General features: G+C 39.4%; 1 protein-coding gene across 2 annotated transcripts in view; it reads left to right on the top strand.

Moving 5' to 3' along the window:
- The window catches only part of UTP18 (UTP18 small subunit processome component), a 37,910-nt gene extending 25,960 nt beyond the window's left edge, over positions 1 to 11,950 (top strand). The window contains exons 11-14 of one of the 2 annotated variants that reach the window (XM_068531473.1): positions 4,155 to 4,329; positions 9,072 to 9,214; positions 10,547 to 10,585; positions 11,795 to 11,950. In XM_068531473.1, coding sequence (XP_068387574.1) covers positions 4,155 to 4,329; positions 9,072 to 9,214; positions 10,547 to 10,571 — 343 coding nt within the window. In that variant the 3' untranslated portion in view covers positions 10,572 to 10,585; positions 11,795 to 11,950. The remainder of the gene's footprint in view (positions 1 to 4,154; positions 4,330 to 9,071; positions 9,215 to 10,546; positions 10,586 to 11,794) is intronic. The other variant, XM_068531474.1, reaches the window with a different exon arrangement.
- Positions 11,951 to 24,363: the final 12,413 nt, after the last annotated feature.

Here is a 24,363-nt window from a genome sequence, read left to right as displayed (position 1 = left end):
ACATTCTGTGCTTCAGCTTTTATATAGCTGTATCTTTTATCTCTTAAAATGTCTAAATATACCTTGGATTGCTATTTTTCCTACTTAAATCTGGGTTTTAAACCCTTAGCTTAAAACTTTGCTGCAGGATTTTTGTGATTTCAGTAATCTACCTGGATGGGGAGAATGTGGAAACTAGTCTTCTGTAACTTAAAGCTAACAAAAAGTTTCTCTTTCATCTTTGTATCTAAGATATTTTCAGTATTAGTTTATTCTGATGATGATTGTCCCTTTTCTGTTATCTTTCCATTTGTTTGTATATGTTTTTAATTTCTTGCTGGTGTCTTGGTCTAATTCTGCACGTCCATCACAGTAACTTCTAGCCACATGCGCTATTTAATTTTAAATTAATTAAAATTTTAAAAAATCTAGTTCCTTGATGACACTGGCCACATTTTATGTATTCAGTAGCCACATGTGTCTAGTGGCTATCATATTGAGCAGCACAGCTATAGAGTATTTCCGTAATCACAGAAAGGTATACTGAGTAGTGCCAGTCCTAATCCAGTCATTTTATTGATAAGGAAACTGAGGTCTAAGAGTTAGGTAATTTAAGTGTTGTTACTCATCAGACTAGTTACTGGCAGAGCTGGATCTGGAACTCATGTTGTCTAGTTTCCAGTTCTGTGTTCTTTCCACACTGTCCCCCCCCCAAGTATTTTTTATTTTATTTTAAAAGAATACTAACTAATTCAGGGCTATAGAAAAGTATGAAATTTGTTATGATTTAGGGCCTGGAATTAATAGTTCTTTAGTTATAGTGCTCTCGTGGAACATATAAAATGGGTTTCATTTTGCTTCATCTAGAGATTGTTCAGGACATGTATGCTTTATAATGCAAGGAAAACCTGTTTTATTCAAGGATACGTTTTTGCTTCAGTTTCCTCATTCATAAAAACGTTTATTGAGCATTGAGCTGGGGATTGTGAGATGGAACTATGCATCACCACCTTCTCATAGTTTATGATCTTGTGTGAAGACACGCATACATGTATCTCTATTTACAAGGCGAGACGTCTTAAGGGCTGCAGTTGAGATACAGTGTTTTAAGAATGTTAGGAATGGTGAAGGCTGTTATTGTTGAACGTCTGTCTGGAAAAGGTTTTGGGGGATATTGGCACTTTAGCTGGCCATTTTGAAGGCCAGGTGGGGTTCAGAGAAAGGCATTGCAGATAGTGGAAAGGATGAGAAAATTCAGGTTTGTGTTCTGAGAGAAGTCTGGATGGGATGACTCTTAAGGGGGGTTAGGCTACAAAGGTAAGCAGTCGGGATAACTTGTAGAAAGGTCTTTTATGCTGTGTCGAAGAATATGGACATTATATTAAGTGGAAAGAGAAACCGTTAAGGGTTTTTAAGCAGAGGAGAATCATGATGATATTTGCATTTTAGAGTTTGAGTAGATAATTTGCATGACAGCCTTTAGAAGGGGAATAGAGGTGCAGGTAGATGAGCCTTGAGGTCATTGCAATAATCCAGGCATTAAGTAGTAAGGGTGGGAATGGGACTAGGGAGATTGGTAAACAATGCTTGTAACATATGTCATAACTGCTTAGAAAATTGGGATGGGAGAGAAGCAGTGACATTATCAGGCTCCAGGCCAAGACAGCCAGAAGAGTGGAGTTGTCCATAGGATGAGGGTGGAGGAGGGAGGCGTGCCAGAGATAGGCGTGTCACGGGGCTGTTCCACAAGCAGTTAGAAGTGAGTGGAATTAAAGACCCTGATGGTCCATGGGGGGAAATGAGATGAGAGAGACACTAGAGGTAGGTTGATGTGGTTAATTGCCATCATTCCTGTTGGGGAAGATTTTTGTGTACCAGGACACTTCGTGGTTGCTGATCTGCTAATGGATTGGCTTCTTGATTCAAGAACCTGCTTCTAGTCCAGTCAGCTGTGGTTGAGGGTGGAAAGATAACAGTCATGTCTGTTGCTTTAGTTTGGAGTTCAGGGTGAGCTCCTTTCTCCCTTTGGTCCTGTTCTTCCACTTAGGATACCCGGTTTTAGTTGTTGTTGTTCTTTGTTTTTTTAACCTACTATCTCCCTTCTCCATCTCACGTCTTACCTACCTTTTCCACAAAGCTCACTGGAGCAACTTCACCTCATGTTGATGTTTCCCTTCTTTGAGGGTCTAGATCACGTAAAGAGCTCAGCTTACGTTCTCCTGTATTTCTGGGTATTTTTTGCAGGCGTATTTTTTCTGGGGTTAAACTCCTTCTGATACTCTGTGTTCCCGTGACGGTTTGCCTATTGCTGGTTACATAGATATCATTCAATAAATAACCACTCTCAGTAGCATATTAGAATCATTTATCAATATATTTTAGCACAAATACCACTGTAAGTTTCCATGTATCAAAATGATTAACTCGTACCATTTTTGCTCCACACATCTAAGCAACATAGGCTATATTTAAGGGTACTCTGATGTTCATGATGATAAGATTTGATCTAAAATTGATATTTAGAAGAGAGCTATGTGGATTATAACTTTTCGTCTTTAATTAAGATGGATTTAGGCATAAATTAGTTTTCAGCAAGAAAAGAGATTTAGTATAAAATAAGTACAGTAAATAGATATTTTGATCCAAGTCAAAAATATAAATAAGGAAAATATAAATTTTGTCTTAGGTTGTTGTAACAAAGTGCCGAAGACTGGTGCCTTATAATCAACAGAAACTTATTTCTTATATTTCTGGAGACTGGAAGTCTGAAATCAGGTTGCCAGCATGCTTGGGTCTTTGGTGAGGGCCTTCTTCCCAGGTTGCAATAGGCTGGCTTCTTGCTGTGACCTCACAGGGTGAAAAGAGAGTGAGAGAGCCTCTGGGCTCACTTTTATAAAGTCCCTAATCCCATTCATGACCTAATTACCTCCCAAAGGCTCATCTCCTAATACCATTACATTTCGGACTAAGATTTCAACATAAGAATTTTAGTGGGACACAGATGTTCAGTCCATAACAAAATTATATAAACCCAGGATATATATTGTTTCTCCTGAGTAGTTAATATGGACTATATAGAGTTAGCTGTCCTTAAATTAAGGCGTTCTTAGTGTATATGAAACCGTATATGTAAGCAGTTTGAAGACTTTAAAGCACTAAATCTAACATACTATTTGTGTGTTGGCTATAATTTCAAGCTATGGAATCTTGTATGTGAGCTGAATTTGTCTTGTTTATGCTCTGTGCCTGGTTCACTGTAGGCAGTAAGTTTAAGTGAGAATGTTTGAGTATAGGAATGAGAGAACACTTAGTGGAATACATGTGTGTCGCCCTTGTTTGCGGCTTAATTTCTTGCATCTTTCAGGTTGATGTTGCATTTGCTAATTAAGTTTGAATTAAGTATCTATGAATTACAAGTACCTTATTCTTATTCCTTATAAATGATGCCCATAACATTAGGTTGTCTGAACACTGAGGGCAAAGAAGTTTACTGAAAGTTCTTGTCTGTGGATGATTCTGTTAAAGCCATTAAGATTTACTTTTTATGAATATTGGGTATAATTCATCGCTGGTAAATGTTTCAGTAAACTTGGAGTGGATGATCATTTCCATAACTCTTGACTGTAGATATTCCTGGTAGAGCAAAAGATTAATATGCTTGCTGTTACAGCTGTTGTTCAGCACTGTTTTGGAAGTTCTCATAAATAGAATAGAATAAAAAAGGAAAGGAGGAGACCTATTTAAATAGGGGAAGGACAGCTCTCATTCGCATATTAGGATGTTAGGTTGGCCATCAATACCATGAGAGTGGCAGTCTTAGTCTCTTTTGTTCACCTTTGCATCCCAGGCACTTAAACAGTGCCTGGCATAGAGTTGAAATTCAGTAAATATTTATTGAAGGAATGAATAATGAAGATTTCACGCTGTGTAGGATTTTCTAGCTAGGCTAGTAATTAAAAAGCTGCCGGAGTTAAGGAGAGTTCAGTAAGACTACAGTAGAACTGATAGACTGTGTCTAGCTTTTGCCTTGGGATGAACTCTCCAGCCCATGGTCCCTGTGTAACACAATACGATTCCTGTAAATATCAGTTTGGGGGGTTAAATCTTTATTCACTTAGGTTGTGAAAACTCTTTTGCTTGTTTTTAATCTGTTGTATTCCTTCTTCTCTTTGCAGTTCTAATTGTGGAGTGGTAAACATATACAATCAAGATTCTTGTCTCCAAGAAGCAAACCCAAAGCCAATAAAAGCTATAATGAACTTGGTTACAGGTGTTACTTCTCTGACCTTCAATCCTACTACAGAAATCTTGGCAATTGCTTCAGAAAAAATGAAAGAAGCAGTCAGATTGGTAATATTTCTTTACCCTTTCCTTTTAGCATTGATAATTTTAAAATTTAAAGTTGAAAACATGGAAAGATAATAGGAAAGTGTTGGATTATTTTAAAAAGAGTAGCCTCTTTTGATGTAGAAATTCCTTATATTGTAGCTTTGGGGTGTGATTATAGAAATGACTAACAGTAGCCACCAGATTTGTATTATGTCAGTTCTTTTGGGAAAGCCATGCTGTCCGTTCCTAGCGTTTCTTAAGTGGTAGTCTTCATTTTCAGAAGTTTCTTTCAGCATATACATGAAGGAATATGTTTAAAGCAAACACTTCATTCCTCTGTAGTTTTTTTTTTAAAATTAATTAATTTATTTATTCATTCATTTATTTCTGGCTGTGTTGGGTCCTCGTTGCTGTGCACGGTCTTTCTCTAGTTGCGGTGCGCAGGCTTTTCATTGAGGTGGCGTCTCTTGTTGTGGAGCACAGACTCTAGGTGTGCGGGCTTCAGTAGTTATGGCACACAGGCTCAGTAGTTGTGGCTCGTGAGCTCTAGAGCACAGCCTCAGACGTTGTGGCGCACGGGCTTAGTTGCTCCATGGCATGTGGGACCTTCCCGGACCAGGGTTCGAACCCGTGTCCCCTGCATTGGCTGGCGGATTCTTTTTTTTAAAAAAAACTTTGGGTTTGTTTGTTTGTTTGTTTATTTATTTATTTATGGCTGTGTTGGGTCTTCGTTTCTGTGCGAGGGCTTTCTCTAGTTGCGGCAAGTGGGGGCCACTCTTCATCGCGGTGCGCGGGCCTCTCATTATCGCGGCCTCTCTTGTTGCGGAGCACAGGCTCCAGACGCGCAGGCTCAGTAATTGTGGCTCACGGGCCTAGTTGCTCTGCGGCATGTGGGATCTTCCCAGACCAGGACTCGAACCCACGTCCCCTGCATTGGCAGGCAGACTCTCAACCACTGCGCCACCAGGGAAGCCCAGCAGGCGGATTCTTAACCACTGCGCCACCGGGGAAATCCCTAGTTTTCTTTCTTCATCTACATTTTTAAGGCCTGGTGTCATAAGGGAGTGGAGGCAGTTCTTAAGTTTTGAAAATAAATTGTGTAAAATGATTGCAATTTAAATAGCTGGATAGTTACTTGTGAAGATAGCTCTGTGCCAGGGGTCCCCAGGACTTCCGCCAGGTTTGGTGAATAGAATAGTAAATAAAAGGACTCATAGGACTCAGAATATGGTCATACTCATGGCTAAGAATAATTACAGGGAAAGGGTGCAAAGCAAAATCAGCAAAAGGAAAAGGTGCATGGGGTGAAGCCTGGAAGAAACAGGCACAGGCTTCCAAGAGTCGTCTGCTAGTGCAAGTTACATAGGACACATTTAATACAAGTCCTCTCCCAGTGCAGGTCACATAGGACACGTTTAATACAAGTCCTCTCCCAGTGCAAGACACATAGGGCACGTTTAATACAAGTCCTCTCCCAGTGCAAGTCACATAGGACACATTTAATTCCTCCAACAGCAAGTTGTGACAACATGTGTTAAGTGTTTTCTGCCAGAGAAGCTCATTAGAGACTCAGTGCCCAAGGTTTTTATTGGGGGTTGATGATGTTAGGTACCCTCTGCCCAGGAGGTACCCAAAGTCAAGGCTCCCAGAAGTAAAGGCAAGTGTTCAGCATAAACCACATTAGACAAATCATTTAGGCACAGTGAGCTGTCCTTATCATTTAGGGAAAGTTTCCCATGTGTGTAGGGACCTGTATGCCAGTCAAGTTCCCAGATACCATCTAAGAGCCACTTGCAAGCGGGCCTTTCTAAGGATAGCAGCCTCAGGCCAGTGTTGACTCTTTTCTGCCCAACCTCAGAGTTCAGCTTAAATGTCACTCCATCTGTGTGAAGTTTCCTACCCTTCAGGCAGAACCAATTTCTTCATTCATTCAACAGTTACTTGCTGTGGGCCAGGTATACAGATGGCATAGAACTTTGAATGGCCGCATTACACTGTGCTATTGTTATGTGTGTACCATAAGCACTTTACAGAGATTCTTATTTTTATCTTGCTTACTCAGCAAATAAACCTTGCACACTTCATCAGCTTTGTTTAATAGTGTATAGTTTACAAAGATTTATAAAGAATTCTACAAAAATATTTTGAGCCAAATAACAGTCCTCAGAGGATTGGCTCACCCAAAGTCAACAGCTAGTAAAGGGCAGTGAACTGTGATGCTAGATTCCATATTCTTTCTAACATTTTAATGGTTTTCTAACTAAATTCCTCAGAGCCCTAGAATGTGTATAGGACTTCAGATGGTAAGTAGGGCAAGTAGGAGGCTAAGCTCCTCCCTGTATTATATAGAGCAACTTCAGTATTACTCGTGGTATGTATTGGCATTCTGCATAAGATTTTCTTTGAGGGAAGAAAGAGTTCTGCTGGAAAAAGTGTTTGGAAAATATAGCATTGCGTTTTATTGCCTCTTGAATGAATCATTTGATAAATGAGAGGATCCTAATTCAAGTCAGCTTTAAAATCTCCGCTTCTGTAATGGTAGTGGTGGACTAGTACATATTAACCTTTTATCATTTTAATGGTAGTAAGTTGTTTTAGAAAACCATGGGATCTATCTCTGTTGACATAATGTATTCTGCAAGATGCCTAGTAGTTGGTTCTGCCTAGTTTGCTTCAGTGATCATGGCAGCATTTATGGTGTTTTATTGTGGCAAAATCACACAAGGAGTTCATTAGTAACAGCCAACTCCCATTTTTTAAATGGTAGTCAACCATAATATCTAATGGAAAGAAGCCAGGCATAGCTTCAGAATGCCTCAGTGATGAAACATTGGTAGTGTCATTAAATGCAATCTCTTATAATGATCCAAACAGTTCTGTTATTCCAGCACAAAGCAGTGAATATAAATCTAAGCCATTGCACCAGTAAGAGACTCAGAAGTTAAATTGTTATTACATCTACAATCTTGGATGTTGTAGAAGTTGTGGAACTCCTTATCCATTAAATTAAGGATGAGAGACCTTTTATTTGTTGAATTTTGGTATCTGCACCCTTAAGTGTAATACAGAAATTATGTTGGAGATAAAGGGAACTTCCTGAATTAAAGAAGTTGGGTTTTTATGGGACTTTTTCTTATTAGTTCAATTACAGCTTTTAATACAGGGGTCATAAAGAGAGGTTAGAGCACAGCTTAGTTCTAACCAGGTGGGGGTCATTGGTCTGAGGGAAGATGTACTAAAAACGCTGGGGAATAGTTACAGTTGAGTCTTTTAGGAGGGCATAAACATGTTTTTTGCCCCTGATATCCAAGTCAGTAGGGGAGATAAAATTTAAAATTAAATTGTCCATAAGTTGGTATTTATCCTCCATCAGGAAGAACACATCAGCTTGTCGTGTGAAGCCATGGCCGCTGTGTACGGTTGTGTAGGTTATTTGTTGCACAAGGCACCACATCTAAAGAGACTCCATTTACATCATAAACTTCGTGTTTGTATTTACTGCAGTATTTCTGATAATTTTGGTAACAGAATTGTTCTGTTTATTTAGCTAGAAAAATACACAGCTACCTTCTGGTAAAAATGAACTTTAAAAAATTGCTTTGTGTCTTGTGCCCCAATTTTTGTGAACTTCTTAGCTTTAATGGGTCAAGACCACTTCTAATGCCTCTGCATTGATTCCAGGCTGTGCAGACAGAGCCTGCTTCCCAGAGAAGTTGAAAATAATTGAAAATGGCTTGGAGATTCACTGTAAACTTTACTTTCTTGACAAAAAATGGTCAATAGGCATTTATCGGGGGAGTAGGGCCTAGTGACTGACTGAAACCAGTGTAATAGACAGGTGTATCTAACAGTGGGTTTTACCTGGTACTTGTCTATGAAAATCACCTTGATTGGGTGGTTTAAAGTCTCATCTAAAAGTGTGAAGGATGATAGACTACCATGATTAATAGCTGAATGATAATTCTGTATGTGAGTATGAAGGTGGTGTATTTCTTGGAAGAGCTAGAGAATGTGTGAAAATGAGAGTTTGTTAAAATCCTGGTCTGCTGAAGGTAACGGCTTCTGTGCTTAGGTTTTATTTATCCACAAATTGGACAAGGACTTGTCTTGCCTAGCTTGGATTTGGGCCTGTTTTCCCCCAAGTAGACTTTCCTGGAGAAAGAGACCTGGCCTTGAGGTGAGCTTTCGGCTCTTTCTCAATCAGAACACAGTTTCACTTGATGAACTAGGTTTTCATGGTTTAGCCCTCCTCAAGGAGAGATTGCAAAAGACAAAGAATATACCACAAAATTGAGAAATAAAAGTGAAAAAAAGGGAGTTTTATGATATTGGAAGATTTGATATGACTTTGTCTTGGATTCAAACTCTTCATAATGTTTGAAGTAACTGTTCCTTGTGATTAAATTTTAGTATCCTTTACTGTGGTTATTAAGTTAGAGCATTAATGGGCTCTACTGTTGACTTTTCACTTTATTCATTCACTTATTCATTTGACCCTCCCAGGCACCATGCTAGATGCTGCATTTTAATGCAGCATCAAGAAAGCACTTTCTTCTCTTCCTTCCCTTCCTTCTCAGTTAATACCTCATTGAGAATCAAATTTTAATTTTGGAACACTTTGCCGTATTAAGAGAACTGTACTTGATGTGTGCTACAATCAAAATGAACTTTTTGTTCCAGCAAAATGACAGAATGAAGACCAAAATTTAAGAAAGATGAGCTCCCAGTTGTTGTAGTTTAAAGCTTTTTATTATTTCCTGCAGGTCCACCTTCCTTCCTGTACAGTATTTTCAAACTTCCCAGTTGTTAAAAAGAAGAATATTTCTCTTGTTCATACTATGGATTTTTCTCCCAGAAGTGGTTATTTTGCCTTGGGGAATGAAAAGGGCAAGGCCCTGCTGTATAGGTAGGTATTATTTATGTTTAGAAGTCAGAAAGAAGTCTCAGCTTCTTTTGAAAATGTGAAGATAAAGTTGTTACATTCTCAAGTCTATAATTATGTATAATTTATTAGATCTGTAATTTATTAATTATAATTATGAATTATTAACTGATAAATTATAGAGTGTTTATAGTCGACTCCCATCGTCATATCTAAAAAAAAATGTGCATTTTTCTACCATAAGATTTTTCTAGCAGAAAATTTACTTGGGGAATTTTTGGAGGAGAGGGGGAAGCTATATTTTGAAAATGTCAAATTGAGGAAAAGTTGCCACTTTAATAATACTGCCACTTTCTTGGTGCCTTATGTTTAGATTAGCCTTTGTTGACTTGACAATGCTCTATTTATTCCACTAGATTTAAGTGATTTTTTTTTTTTTAAGAGGTATTTCTTTTCCTGCAGCTGTAAGCTGTAAATAAGGATGTTAACTACAAAGATACCAAAAGTCTGTGCTCTGTCCAGGTTCTTTTCTATGCTCAACCTACTTGGGTATAAAGCAAGAACAAATAAAACCTAATTACATTGTTGCTAGAAGATACAGGTGACAAGGTAGCTCTGGGGGAAAACTTGTGACTTAAAAATAGCCGCCTTTCCTTGCTCCCATGTGTTGGCAGTGAATGTTGCATAGAACCCTGTGTTTATGTTTGTATGCTTCAGGGAAGGCCTGCTTTCAAAGAAACTGAAATCTGGGGTGAAGAAGAGGAGGACTACAAGTTGGTTTTGAAAAGAGAACATAGCAAACAATAATATGGCTTATAGTTTTACTTACTTTGAAAGGAAAATGGTTGGGTGGTACTGGGAAAATTGATAATTCCATCATTATCATTTCAGGTCATTTTTGGAGTGGTTCTTTCAGTTTGGATTTTATAAAAGGATGCAGATTCTTACTGCACTTAGGAATTCTCTTCCAAAGCTTTGGTCTATTATAACTGATTTTTTTCTTTTCTTAAGCCCCAAAGCCCATTAGAGTTTTCACCAGAGCATTGGTCTCTAGTGAGACTGTTTCTAGCATGTGGGTTGGACTGACAGCATTTCTGTTGGATGTGGCTGATCAGGTATTTCATAGACCCTGATGTAATGCTTTGGAGCAAGCTGATGGCTTTTATCTAAAATCTGAGGTATTAGCATTAGGATACTTCAGAATGTCAGCTTGAGGAGTAACCTAGCTGCCTATTGAGAGTGATTGTGATTACATTTCCGCACCTGAAGTCTTCCTAAGTGCCATTCTGTGATCTGATTGACAATATCCTGGGTAATCACAAAATTGTTTTGATGATTTGTCTTTTACTTTTTCAGGTTGCATCATTACTCAGACTTTTAAAGAGATTATTTGAAGTAAGAAAATCTTTCACTTTTTTTTTCATCCTACAAAGTTTTAAGGTTACACCCATTGCTGTCAATTGGCAGAGGGACCATATTAACTGATTTTTGTTTCTTTGCCTCTGGGTTGCTCTGTCTTCAGTTAAGGGAGTGGGATGGATATAGATCAGGAAGAGCCTAGTTGGACTTGAACCTTCCTTGGGAATTTTTTATCCCAAATCACAACAGTCTGGCTCTGTTCTTCTGAGGGCAGATCTTTAATATTGTGTCCATAATGGTCATCAAAATTATAATTACTGAATAATTTAATCCACAAAGGAGAAGAGACTTAACTGAGAGACATAAGTATCTCCACATATAATTATAGCTTCCGTAAGCTCAAAGCCTTTTATTTTGTATGTTTCTTGAGAGATTATAAGTGGCTTGCCTTGTAGCTAGTTAATGGTTGGTCATTAGTTTTGCTGCCATATATAGTATATATATTTGGCATATGCATATATGTACACATATACGCCATATATGTATTTCTTTTTCTTCCAGTTTCATTGAGATATATTTGGCATACAGCACTGTATAAGTTTCAAGTGTACAGCATAATGATTTGACTCACATACGTCATGAAATGATGACCACAATAAGTTTAGTGAACATCTGTCATCTCGTCTAGATAAAAATTAAAGAAACAGAGAAAAACGTTTTTCTGTGTGGTGAGAAGTCCTAGGGTTTACTCTCTTAACCACTTTCCTGTATAACACACTGTGGTGTTCGTTATATTTATCATGTTGTACATCCCATCCGTAGTACTTATTTATCTTATAACTGGATGTTTGTACCTTTTGACTTCCAGGTACAAGATTTGTGCCTTCCTCTAATTGCTGCTTGGTATTTAAAACAGTAGGACATGCTTCTCTTCCCATGGCTTGATTTTTCACCTGAGATATGGTGGTGGTTCTGAGGTGGAGCTGCAACCGGCCTGTTCATCACAATTGACTAATTTGGTCTTCTCTGAGATTCATAAATGTTGAGGAGAGACTCTGGGAGTACATATAGACTTAATTAGGGGAAAGAATTTTTGAAGGTGGCGGAATTTTGAGCAAAACGTTAGCCAGGAGGAGAAAGCAGTCCAGCTGCCTTGCCTGCCAGAACAGCACTGCCAGTGCATGTTGTTTGTTGGTGACCAGTGACTGTAAATCAAGTATATAATTTCTTCTGTTCTTTCCTCAGATCCAGTTGAGCCACAAGAGAAACCCGTCCTGATAAATCTTCTCAGAAACTTTCCAGAATGAGTGATAATATAAGGATAATGATAAATTGAGCCAGCTGTGCTTATTTAAGTTACCAGAAATGTTTTAATAAACCCATAGTAACTCTTGTTTGTAACTAAGTGTATGTGGTTCTTCCCTCTCCACCTACACACATGCTAATTTGGGTGCATTTTAAAACCCAACATGAGAGATTGGAAACACCTGTCTGTAGCCAAAAATAATACAGGCAGTTAGTCTCCTGTTTCACAGTTAACCCTGATTAGTATTTCCCCCTTTCCCAGCATAGATCTCTCTGTGTTTCTGGGTATCAGCTAACAGAGGTTCTGATGAGCCATGGAGGTCAATCCACATTTATGAGAACCATGGGATCTAATGGTATAAATTTTGAACCTTCAGGTTTTCCTAGAAAGGTAGTTGTGGAAGCAAAAAGACTTTTCTGGGCTTAGTACTTCAAATGATTGTCACTGTTACTTTGTGGGGAGGGGGGCATATGAAAACCTGGTATGCTTGTCCTACTAATTACTAGCCACTCCCCTTCCTGGAAATGTTCATGATGCCAACTTAAAAGTTTAATTGAGGTTCCAAGTTTGTCAGTTGATTAATTCTTTAATCATAATATAGCCTTGCTTAAGTCCCTATGTTTCTTAGGAAAAACTGACATTATATTATGTATTTCACCCCACCTCCTTTCTAAAATGTGGAAAAGAAATGGCAGGTTAGAAAAGGAAGTTAATCCAATGACAAAAAATGGTTCTGGCTCTGCCCAGAGAAGTAATAGATCCCACTTAACTGTACAAACAACAGGCCAGTGCAGGGTATCTTCAGTGTCTTCAAGGTCCTTCCAGGTCTACGGGTGATGACCTCGAGCAGCCTGCTGGATTGTGTTAACATATCCCAGCATCTTTCTAAAAGAACATTTTCTATTAAGATGGGCTATTGCTGTACAATTGTGGAGACCCTTCCTACGTGGCCTCCTTTTTCAGCATCTTCTGTCGTAAATAATACTAAGGCTAAAAATTTCAGAGTCCTAGATCCAGTAGGCTTATTAATATTATTTCTCTTTCGAGTTGCTAGAGGGCAGCATTAAATTATGTGAGTAATTGAAGGCAAGGCTTTTGTAGCTTTTTGTCATCACCTTACCTTTAGCTTCAGCTCAATCATTGTTTCAGAAATGGACGCTAAGCGTTATGTGTGCTTATTTTGCATATGGTTTTCAGAGTGTGAAAGACTTACAGGAATTTATCGTTCTAGAAAAAAATAATGGAAGCAGAGTTTAAATTTATTTTATTTTATTTATTTATTTTTGGCTGCATTGGGTATTCGTTGCTGTGCGCAGGCTTTCTCTAGTTGTGGCGAGTGGGGGCTACTCTTCCTTGCGGTGGCTTGTCTTGTTGCGGAGCACGGGCTTCAGTAGTTGTGGCACGTGGGCTCAGTAGTTGTGGTTTGCGGGCTCTAGAGCGCAGACTCAGTAGTTGTGGCGCACAGGCTTAGTTGCTCCGCAGCATGTGGGATCTTCCCGGACCAGGCCTTGAACCCATGTCTCCTGCTTTGGCAGGCGGATTCTCAACCACTGCGCCACCAGGGAAGCCCCCAGAGTTTAAATTTTAATTCTACTTTGTTAACATCTCTAGGTCATATTTATACTCTACTAGGGGCATAATAAAGAATTCCCAGTTCTAATTTTTTTACTCTCTTGATGGGGATTAGAGGATTTGAGTCAAGCTCAAATCCTTCTTGTAACCAGTGCCAAGGTAACTCTTCAGGGAGATAAGAGCCACAGTCATGAACTTATTTACCCACTTCTCTATTGGCAGTTGCTAAGATAGCATGAATGTGGCTTATATCTGTTTTAGGGGGGACTCTCAAGCTGTGAGATGATATTTTGTCATCTAGAGCCACATGGGATTTATTTGGAGTAATGAATTGACCTTTAGTGTATTCAACTCATCTCTCGCCCAATCCCTGCTAATATTCAATGAACTGAAGAATTATTAGCCTCTTGAAAAATTTCTTCAGTTGTGAGAAGTCTCTTGCTTTACTAGATGTTAAGTGTGGTGTGTTTCTGGTGAGGGTATATAACCCTTTCTAAGCCTGTGCAGAGTGAAGTGACCAGCTGGGGGGTTTGTGACCAGCATTTCTGCACTTCACCTTGGGGATGGGATGGAAGCAAGCAAATGCCTATGAAATGAAGTGCTTGCTCACACCTGTAATCAGCTCTCAAGCTACTCGGGAGTCCACTTAAATGCATCTCCAGATTCCTCACACAAGAAGCAAAAAGCATTGGCTATTCTGTTCTAATCTGGAGGAAATGGAGACTGGGGCAAGAGGTGTGGGGAGAAGGAAGAATGAAGTGTAAACAGCATTTTGCAGCCCCTGGCACCATACTTGTGCTCACATCGGTATATATGTATATCTCATGACATTTTCATTGTTCCTCTGTAAGGAAAGTAGTATTTTCTATAAACATGGAAGTAAATTGAGGTTCAGAGAGGTTGAACATTCCAGTCCTAAAACCATCAGCGGTCCTCAAAGGGTAGTGTGTCCATACTCTTAACAGTATGAAATACAGCCCATTAGGTTGTGGGTAGGAAATGCTAGAACTTCCATGTCATGCAAAAAGTATCTTTGTTACATAACATATACTATAGATCATTTAGGTAATTTATAAATAAATAGATTTGATTGAATTGAAGGTACATACTCAAGGATTTTCTATGAAAGGGCCACTGATTTAGATGCCCAACACACTGCCATACCAAATTTGACATATCCAAAGCTGAACACATTTCCACACCCTTCCTTTCACTGTTTCCCAGACCTGTTTTTGTATTCCCTATTATGTTAACAGCTGCTGCATTAACTGCGTCACTTAAGCTACGTACCTAAGACTGACTTTAAACCTGAGGTTTTTCGCTACTCCTTCCCCCACCACAAAGACTAGTTTCTCTCAAAATGTCTTTTATTTTTTGTATCCTACTGCCACTTCACCAACTCTCATCAGCTCTCACCTGTTAATACCCTAACTTCACACTTTCAGTTGGATCTCCACATTGCAGCCAGAGATTTTTTTAAAACGTTTATTATGGAAAACTTCAAATGTATACAAAAGAAGAGAGATTAGTATAATACACCCTCTTCTATGCATCACCCAGCTTCAACAATGATCAGCTCCTGGGAATTTTATCTATATCCCCACCCACAAACTCTGGTTATTTTGAAGCAAAGCCAAGATGTATCATTTCATCTCTAAATATTTAAGTATGTATAGAGATGTATTTTAAAAATATGAATCTCAACATGCTACTCTTGCTTAAAATCCTTCAACAGCTCTTCTCTCCCAAACTGTTTAGTTTCCCCATCTACGGAAAGGGCATAAAAGTTGACTTGCTTTTTAGGACTAGTTATTAGATTCAGAACAGCACCTGGTCCAGAACGTGGTCTCAGTGAATGTTAGCTGCCATCATTAGAATCATCATGACCACAGTCAGGTTCAAGCTGACATTCAAACTCCTATGCTCCTAGAAAGACCCTTTATTTCAGCCTCTTTCCCTCTCTCCAGCTCTCACCACTTCAGAAATCTTGAGCTACTTGAGATTTCCCTGAATAAACTTAGCTGTTTTTCTCCTACGTGCCTTTGTTCTTGCTGATGCTTCCTCATTGCCTTTACTTTTTCTGCCTTTCAAACTCTGCACATCTAACAAGACTGAGATGGACTTCTATTATAGTACCTATACCCTTTGTTGCATTTTTTTTTTTAATACAGTCTCTCAACAGAAGATTTGAAGTGGCTTTCCAAAACACAGTAAAGAGGGAAAATATAAGTGAATCAGAGCCTGGGAAAATGAATAAGATGGGGGAAATTAGAACCCAAATATGTAGGCCATATGTGGTTACTAAAGTTGAACTGTATTTTTTTTTCAATTTTTGACCTAAGCAATACTCATATATATTTTTTGGGAAAAATATATTTCAAGAAAAAGTGAAAGTCCTCTTTCCCTTCCTATCCAACGGAACCTCTATTAACAGTTTGATGTATATTTTGCTAGTAGTTTTTTGGGGGGCGGGTATTGAGTCAATTATATGTTCAGATGCAAGAAAACCTGACAAATAGTGGCTTAAATCATAAGGACATTTAATGTTTATGAACTCTAGAGGTGGCAGGCTGGCTTCAGAATCCATTTGGTGGCTCAGCAATGCCCTATCTTTGGTCAGTGTGTCTGTGGTTCTCTCTGCCTGTTTCTCATGGCTGCAAAATTGCTGCTGTACCTGAAGTCTCACATCCTCGCACAACCCAAGAGCATTCCAAGCTGGAAGGAAGGGAACAGGGAGAAAATAGTCTCTTCCCTGGCAGGGCTTTTCTTTTTCTTTTTTCCAGTTTTATTGAAAAGTAATTGACATACGTCACTCTATATTTAAGGCATACAGCCATGATGGTTTAACTTACATATATTGTGAAATGATCACCATGATAGGTTCAGCTAACATTCATCTCACATAGTACAATAAAAAGAAAAGAAAGAAGAAAAGAATAAAGGAAAAAAATTTTTGTGATGAGAACTCTTGGGGTTTACTCTTTTTTTATAAAACACAACATGATTATATTTTAATATACAACCAAAATACAAATCACCATAGTAAGTTGATGGCAATAAAATATGGTATTTCATTTGCATTGCATGACAAATGGTTACCATCCTCAGTCATAACTGAGTTCTTAGAAACCAGTAACAAAGACACTGATGTACCAAGGGAAATGAAAAAACAAAAAACAGAAGAAAATGAAATAATACAAGTGACTAGTAAGGATTAAGTATATATGAAGATGACTGAGCTGAACAATAAGAAGAAAAGCAATTTCTTTGTAATATCATATTACCAAAGATTAAAAATCTAACATTTGTACAGCTTTAGGAAACAGACCCACATAAACATGGGGCAAGATTGATGAGGTCCCATCTATATAGTAGGGGGGAATCTAGTTTGGACTCAAACTATAAATTTTGGATATCCTTAGTCCTAGCAGTTCCAATTCATTGGAATTATTTCAACAAATTAGTTGGATAAATTTACAATTTATATAAAAACCATGTTTACTGCATAGAAAACTTGTAGCTAGTATATAGATCCCCCCCCAAATGACTTGCATATTAATTTGTTTATCAATATACCCAAAGGGATTTGCACAAAATTCCATTAATAGTAGATAACATAGATGGAGGTGGCAGAGGGATTTACTCTCTTAACATCTTTCCTATATGCCACACACAGCAGTGTTCACTATAGTCATCGTGTTGTACATTATGTACAGTACACCCTAGTACTTATGGATCTTACAACTGGAAGTTTGTATCTTTTGCCCACCTTCCTCCAATTCCCTCTCTCCTCCCACCCCCACTTCTGGTAACCACAGTCTGATCTCTTTTACTGTGAGTTTGTTTATTATTATTTTTAGATTCCCTATATAAGTGAGATCATATAATATTTGTCTTCGTCTGACTTATTTGACTTAGCATAATGCCTTCAAGGTCCATTTTATTGCAAGTGGTAGGATTTCCTCATTTTATTATGGTGGAACAACATTCTCTTGTATGTGTATATGTGTGTGTGTGTGTGTGTGTATTTGTGTGTATATATATATATGTGTATACCACAACTTCTTTATCCATTCACCCATTAGTGGACACGTAGGTTGTTTCCATGTCTTGGCTATTGTAAATAATGCTGCCGTAAACACACAGATATCTTTTTGAGTCAGTGTTTTTGTTACCTTTGGATATGTTCCCAGAAGTGATATTGCTGGATCATACATGTTAGTTCTATTTTCCATTTTTTGAGGCTCCTCCATACTGTTTTCCATAGAGGCAACACCAATTTACATTCCCACCAACAGTGTACAAGGGTGCCCTTTTCTCCACATCCGCGCCAAGGGCTTTTCTTTTTGATCAAAGGAGAAAGTCTTTGATAGAAGTCTCCCTGCAGACTTTCCCTCACGGTTCCTTGGCAGAATAGGGTCACAAGCCCACCTCTAGACCAATCACTGTCTAAGAGGACCGATTTTTCTATAAAACCAATAATGCTTCATCCCAGGGGCTGGCAGTGAGACCTGTTGCCCCAGATAGCACATTGCTATCTGCCTGTTGCTTGAAAAAATTCTGGGCATTCTGTTTGCAAGGAGGGAGGGGAAGAGGGAATGACTGTTGGGAGAAAACCAACAGTGCTCGCCGCAGATACATGCATGCATGTTTTTAAATTTTTTGTTTTATTTTTTTAACAACAATGGGCCCAAGTTGCAGTATTCTCCAACTCACTATTTGCACTTATTTTCACTTACCCAGCCGATGTGGCAGTGCATATGGATTTACCTCCTTTGTAACTACTGCATTGTATCTCTGACTGAGGAACATATGGGTAGTTTTCTGTCTTTTACTATTGTAAACTAAACAATGCTGCAATGAACTGTCTTATAAAGGCTCTTTGTACACATATGTATTTCTCCAGGGGAGATACCTGGAAATAGAATTGCTAGATAAAGACTTTAAAATTTTTGATGTAAAAGTTTGATAAAAACTGCTCTCCAGAAAGGCTATGCCAATGACATTTCCACTGACGGGGATGAGCATTCCTCTTCCCTTCTTTCTCTTTGACAGCTAAACAGTGATAAAATTTCACCACTGGATATTATTGTTCATAACCTAATGAGGGAAAACGATACCTATTATTATCTTACTTTGCCTATGCTATCATTCTGATTCCATTAAGAAAAAAATCAACAAAGTTCTATGATCCACATTGTCCATAAGAGAAGTTAATACTAGTCCCTCAGGGAAAGCAGTCTTCCTCCTCCCCTCAACCCGTCCTTGACATGCATTTGTTAATATATTTCTGTCCTGCTAGTATTTTATTAATCTCTGTATCTCCAGCATCTAGTTCAGTGCTTGCTTCATATATTAGATATGTAATTTTATGAGTTCAAGAAAATCTGACTTGATTACAGAGAGAACAAGGGGTAAATATGGACCGATAATGACTAAAAGCACATTTTCTGCATCTCAAATCAAGATGCAAGGTTTTACCAAGGATTTTTGTGCCACTTTCTGATGTGAGAAGCCATCTTGGAGGTATAACATGAATATAGAAATGAAACTTCTGAGGTATTTTGATGGTTTATACAGACAGCAGGTCAGTATACTTGGAATTGGGACTATTTTGGAGGTTAAGTTGTAAAAATGAGCTTAAAAGAGAATGCTGAGGCATAAGGAGAGATGAACTGCCGATAGCCAGAGGCAAAGCTCAAGTCAATAGTTTTAAAAATAGGTAATGAGTTGAAAATAAACTGTGAAACTTTGAGTCAGCCAGCAGTGGGCAAATGCATTATCTCACAGACAGCTGAATGTGACAGAATTCCCTCTTTGTAGGTCCTGCCTCCCTTCAGAAAGCATGTATGGACTTGTGAAAGGAAATCAAATTCTCAGAAGATGAAATACTGTTATATTTATATGCCTCTGTTCTACCTCAGACTCTTGCTCCCTCTTCCTGTTGCCTTCACCTGAATTTTCAGATCATCCATTCATCCATCCACGCACTGAATATCAGGTGAGCTCCTGTGTATGTCAGGTACTATGTCGTTCATGCTGGATTCCCAGCAGTCATGGACAGATACAGGCCTTCCTCTCACGAAGGGAAAATCACACATTAGACAGGTAATTGCAAGTTCAACAAGTGTTAACTGGAAGGGAAGGGCAGAGTGCTTTGGGATCATGGAGCAGGGAAGCTCGACCTGGTCCGAAGGGTCCTGGAAGGCTCCCTGAGGAAGCCAGGTTTAAATTGAGTTTGGAAGAGTGAGTAGGAGTTAGCCCGGTCCTACCATGTCACCGCACCCCATTTCTCCCTAAGGCCTTGGCCTCTACCATGCTGTATGGAATCTCTCATCCTATTGGGAAGACTCCCTGTGCATTCTCTGACTGCTTCTCTTTATTTGGAACCCTGGGTTCTCCCTGAAGATCCTGGGTCTCCAGTGGACCTTTCTCTCCTCTTTGATGGATCTGCCCATCCACCTCATTCCTCCTCTCAGTTTGGGGAGAGAGAATGCTACAGCTTCTCTTTTTTCTTAGACAATGCCCTAATAAAGGGATGGTGAAATCATTTTGTCTTATTTCCAAGTTTTGGATAACTTTTCTTATCATAACATAAGGCAGTTTAGCACTGGGTCAAGCACGGAGTAAATTCTTGATATATGTCATATTAATGCTATTACTATTTTTTTTTTTTTTAATTTTTATTTATTTATTTATTTATTTTTGGCTGTGTTGGGTCTTCGTTTCTGTGTGAGGGCTTTCTCTAGTTGCGGCAAGCGGGGGCCACTCTTCATCGCGGTGCGCGGGCCTCTCACTATCGCGGCCTCTCTTGTTGCGGAGCACAGGCTCCAGACGCGCAGGCTCAGTAGTTGTGGCTCACGGGCCCAGTTGCTCCGCGGCATGTGGGATCTTCCCAGACCAGGGCTCGAACCCATGTCCCCTGCATTGGCAGGCGGACTCTCAACCACTGCGCCACCAGGGAAGCCCAATGCTATTACTATTTTTAAAAGACTCTGACAGTACATTGCCCATAAAAAGAACTTCATAAGTAATGAGTCCCTTCCTCCATCCAAGGGCCCCATGGCCCAGGCAGAGCAGAGAAGATAGGGCTGTAGGAATCAAGTTTGGTAGGGACCTTAGAGGTCATCTGGTCTTGACAGTGGAGTGATTTATCCAAGGGCACACAACTTGTCAATGTTGGAGCTAGACTTAGGATCCAAGTTTTGATACTCCAACCCAAGTGTCCTGACTTGTACTTTAATGCTGTTTCTACTACAGTACCCCATGCTCTTCACTCTCCTTGGGGATGCTCATCGGGGCTCGCTGTCTCTTTTCACCGGAAGACCTTGAGTCTGTGCTCTCAGAAGGCTCCTCTTGTCTCCTCTGCAAAAAGCAGACTGTCCTGTGCAACCTTGGAAACTCCCAGGACCTCTCTTTTGTGCAGGGAGCACCTCTGGCTGTCTCACAGGGAAGGGGGTGGGGTAGGAGAGGATACAACGCCCCCTCCTGCTATTTCCAAGTCTGTCTTGTCTTGAGGGTTTGAAGGACATATTCCTGAATCTCCCTACATTCCTCAGTCTTCACTTGGAGGTGTCCTTGAAGCATCCCTTCTGCTTTGCTTGGGGAGACATTGCATTATAGATGGCATTTGGTACCTACTGTGTGTCTTCCTGTTGTACAGTTGTAAGGACACAGGGTCCTTTTAGTTATGCTGTATGTACTCCAGGGGGCAGTACAGCATCACAGTTAAGAGCATAGAACCCAGAGTCAATCTACTTGCTTTAGACTGTCAGCCCTAACTTGGGCAAATTATTTACACTCTCCAAGTCTCAGTTTCTTCACCTGTAAAAGAGGGTCAATAATAGAGGCCACTCCAGAGGCTTGATGGAGAATTAAGAAGTACTGCAGCATATAAAACGTGTGGCCTGTTGCCTGGCATATGGCAAGCATTCAGTAAATGCCAGCTGTTATTATTGTCTCATCAGCCTGGGGAGGTAGGCAGGGCAGTTATTATTAACCCTTTTATGCCCCTGGGAAGGCTGAGTTTCAGAAATGTTAAATGACTTGGTCTGAGGTCACAAATCCAGTAAATGACAGTCAGGACCCCAGGTGTCCTGACTCTGAGTCCAGGGCTCCTTCTGTTCTCAGAGTGGCCTCTGGAATGAGTGGTATTTCCCTTGGGGACCTGCCTGACTTTCATGTCTGTGAATTCTCTCTCCTTCCTGCTGCTCCTCCTCTTATCAAAATTCTGCCTGGTGCTTTCTCTGGAAACCCAAGGGCCAAACTTCTGCCTGTCGCTCAGAGGCTCTGGGATGCAGGTCTCTCTCCGGAGGGACCAGGAAGGGCACTCAGAGGCTGTGAGGCTGGTGGGTTCATCCATGCGGTGTGAGCACTGAGCCTTCAGCTGGGTGTTCACCTAGATGTCTACTGAGTGGAATTACTTCGAGTCCCTCCAACTTGAAATAAGACCTATCATATGTTTATGCATTTGAAAACTGCAGAATCATTTAATTCTTTCTTTTTAAAAACATTTGTTTTTAAAAATAAATTTATTTTATTTTATTTATTTTTATTTTTGGCTGCGTTGGGTCCTTGTTGCTGCGCGCGGGCTTTCTCTAGTTGCGGTGAACTGGGGCTACTCTTCGTTGCAGTGTGCAGGCTCCTCGTTGCGGTGGCTTCTCTGTCGGGAGCACGGGCTCTAGGTGCGCGTGCTTCAGTAGTTGTGGCACATGGGCTCAGTAGTTGTGGCTCGCGGCCTCTAGAGCACAGGCTCAGTAGTTGTGGCGCATGGGCTTAGTTGCTCCGCGGCATGTGGGATCTTCCCAGACCAGGGCTCGAACCCGTGTCCCCTGCATTGGCAGGCGGACTCCCAACCACTGCGCCACCAGGGAAGCCCAGAATCATTTAATTCTTATAACAAGTATTGTAATATGATATTGCTGAAAAGATACTAATGTGTTTTTACACTGTTACTCTTTCTACAAAAGATTATTTCTCATCCAAGGCCTCTGGGCTTCTTGCTTTTATATATCAGCAAGAATATTCCACTTTGTTCAATGAAAGCACTGGGTTTCATTCTTCTTTGATGTCCAACGAATTGTCAGGGTAGATGCTAGTGCTTCCCTATTCTCTTACCTCTGGAGTAGTAATTTCTGAAGTGAAAGCTCTTTTACTTGTTGGCTAGATAACTCTGGGTAGGTTACTAAACCTCTCTGAGCCTTTGTTGCCACATCTGAAATGATAATTATCTGACAGAGATTATAAAGGGTTCAGTGAGATGATATGTATAAAGGACTTAATATAGCACTCTCCCTGACATTTATGAGGTGCTTGATCAGCCTGAGTTTGTCTTTACCTTGTGTTTCTATAGTCTTTCACACTTATCCATCTGTAGTCACATTTGTTATTTCGTTTTCTTCTGACCCTGTAAAGCACATGGGACCAGAATTTGAAATATGGATAGATATGGCTAAATTGCTTTACAAAACACTTATCAGTTTATACTCCCATCACCCCTGTGTGAAAATCCCCAATTTACTATCTTTACTTAAGCATATCACACATTTTTAATTGAAAAATAAAGCACAGATACCAAAACTCACACATGACAAATCTATGGCTTACCAAATTATTTATTATAAGGCAAACACCACCCAGGTCAAGAAATAGAACTTTGCCATCCACCCCGGGAACCCCTCCACATGCCTTGTCCCTATCCAGTGCCCTCTCTTCCTATAAATAACCACTCTCCTGACTTTTATAATAATCACGTCTTTGCTTTTTTAGTTTTATTATGCAAATGTATGTCCTGAAAGAGTATTGTTTAGTCTTGCCCATTAAAAAAATGTGATATTTCTTTTAAGTCTCTTTTAATCTGTAAATTCCTCCTCCATCCTTTTTTTTTTTTCCTTTACAATTTCTCTGTTGAAGAATTCAAACCATTTGACTTGTAGAGTTCCCCACAGTCTGGGCTTTGCTGGATTGCATTCTCATGGTGCAGTTAGGCATACTCCTCAGTCCTCTATTTCTTATAAATTGGCAGGTAGATCAGAGGCTGGATCAGAGCTCAGGGTCAGTCTCTTTGGCAAAACTACAGGTGGTCTTAGGCATGACTATAGAAGGTGAATAATGTCTGGTGGTCTTTTTTAGGCTTAATTCCGTTAGGGGTTGTAGAATAGCGATATTCTATCATTTCCTTTTATTTATTAGTTGGAATACTTTAATAAAGAGATATCCTCACTTATTATTTGGTTACCCAGTGGTGCGGTCATATAGGAAAGGCAGGATAAATGCTGTGTTATTTCCCTTTAACTCACCAGTGGTTTGTTTTTTTTTTTTTGAAGTATAGTTTATTTACAATATTGTGTTAGTTTCTGGTAGAGTTGATTTACAATATTGTGTTAGTTTCTGGTGCACAGCAAAGTAAATCAGTATTTTTGCAGATTATATTCCATTATAGGTTGTTACAAGATAATGGATATAATTCCCTGTGCTATACAGTATATCCCTGTTGCTTATTTATTTTATATATAGTAGTTTGTATCTGTTAACCCCATTACTCACCGGTTTTCAAGATGATGAATTAGTTTTCTGTCATCCTCTGAGGGTGACCGACCTTTTTATTTTTAATATTAATATCATTACAAATCTATGGATTTAAATATGTTTGATGGGTTTTAATCTGCTGCAGTTATTGTCACTGAAGCTCAAGTTGTCCCATCTTTGGCCAGTGGAAGCTTCTTCAGGTTTGTCCCTGAGTCCTTTGACATGACTCTAGTGGTTTTCATACAGCTTCCTCACTATTTAGTATGACAAAATGTTCCATGCTCATCTTGCATATTTCCTGCCCCAGGCCTGGAACAAGCCATTTCTTTGAGATCACTGGTTTCATTTTTTTTTTTTTTTTTTTTTTATTAATTAATTTATTTTTGGCTGTGTTGGGTCTTCGTTTCTG

This window comes from Eschrichtius robustus, chromosome 20 (assembly GCF_028021215.1).
Source record: "Eschrichtius robustus isolate mEscRob2 chromosome 20, mEscRob2.pri, whole genome shotgun sequence".
Taxonomy (NCBI): Eukaryota; Metazoa; Chordata; class Mammalia; order Artiodactyla; family Eschrichtiidae; genus Eschrichtius; species Eschrichtius robustus.
This window is presented reverse-complemented; position numbering and strand designations above follow the sequence as displayed.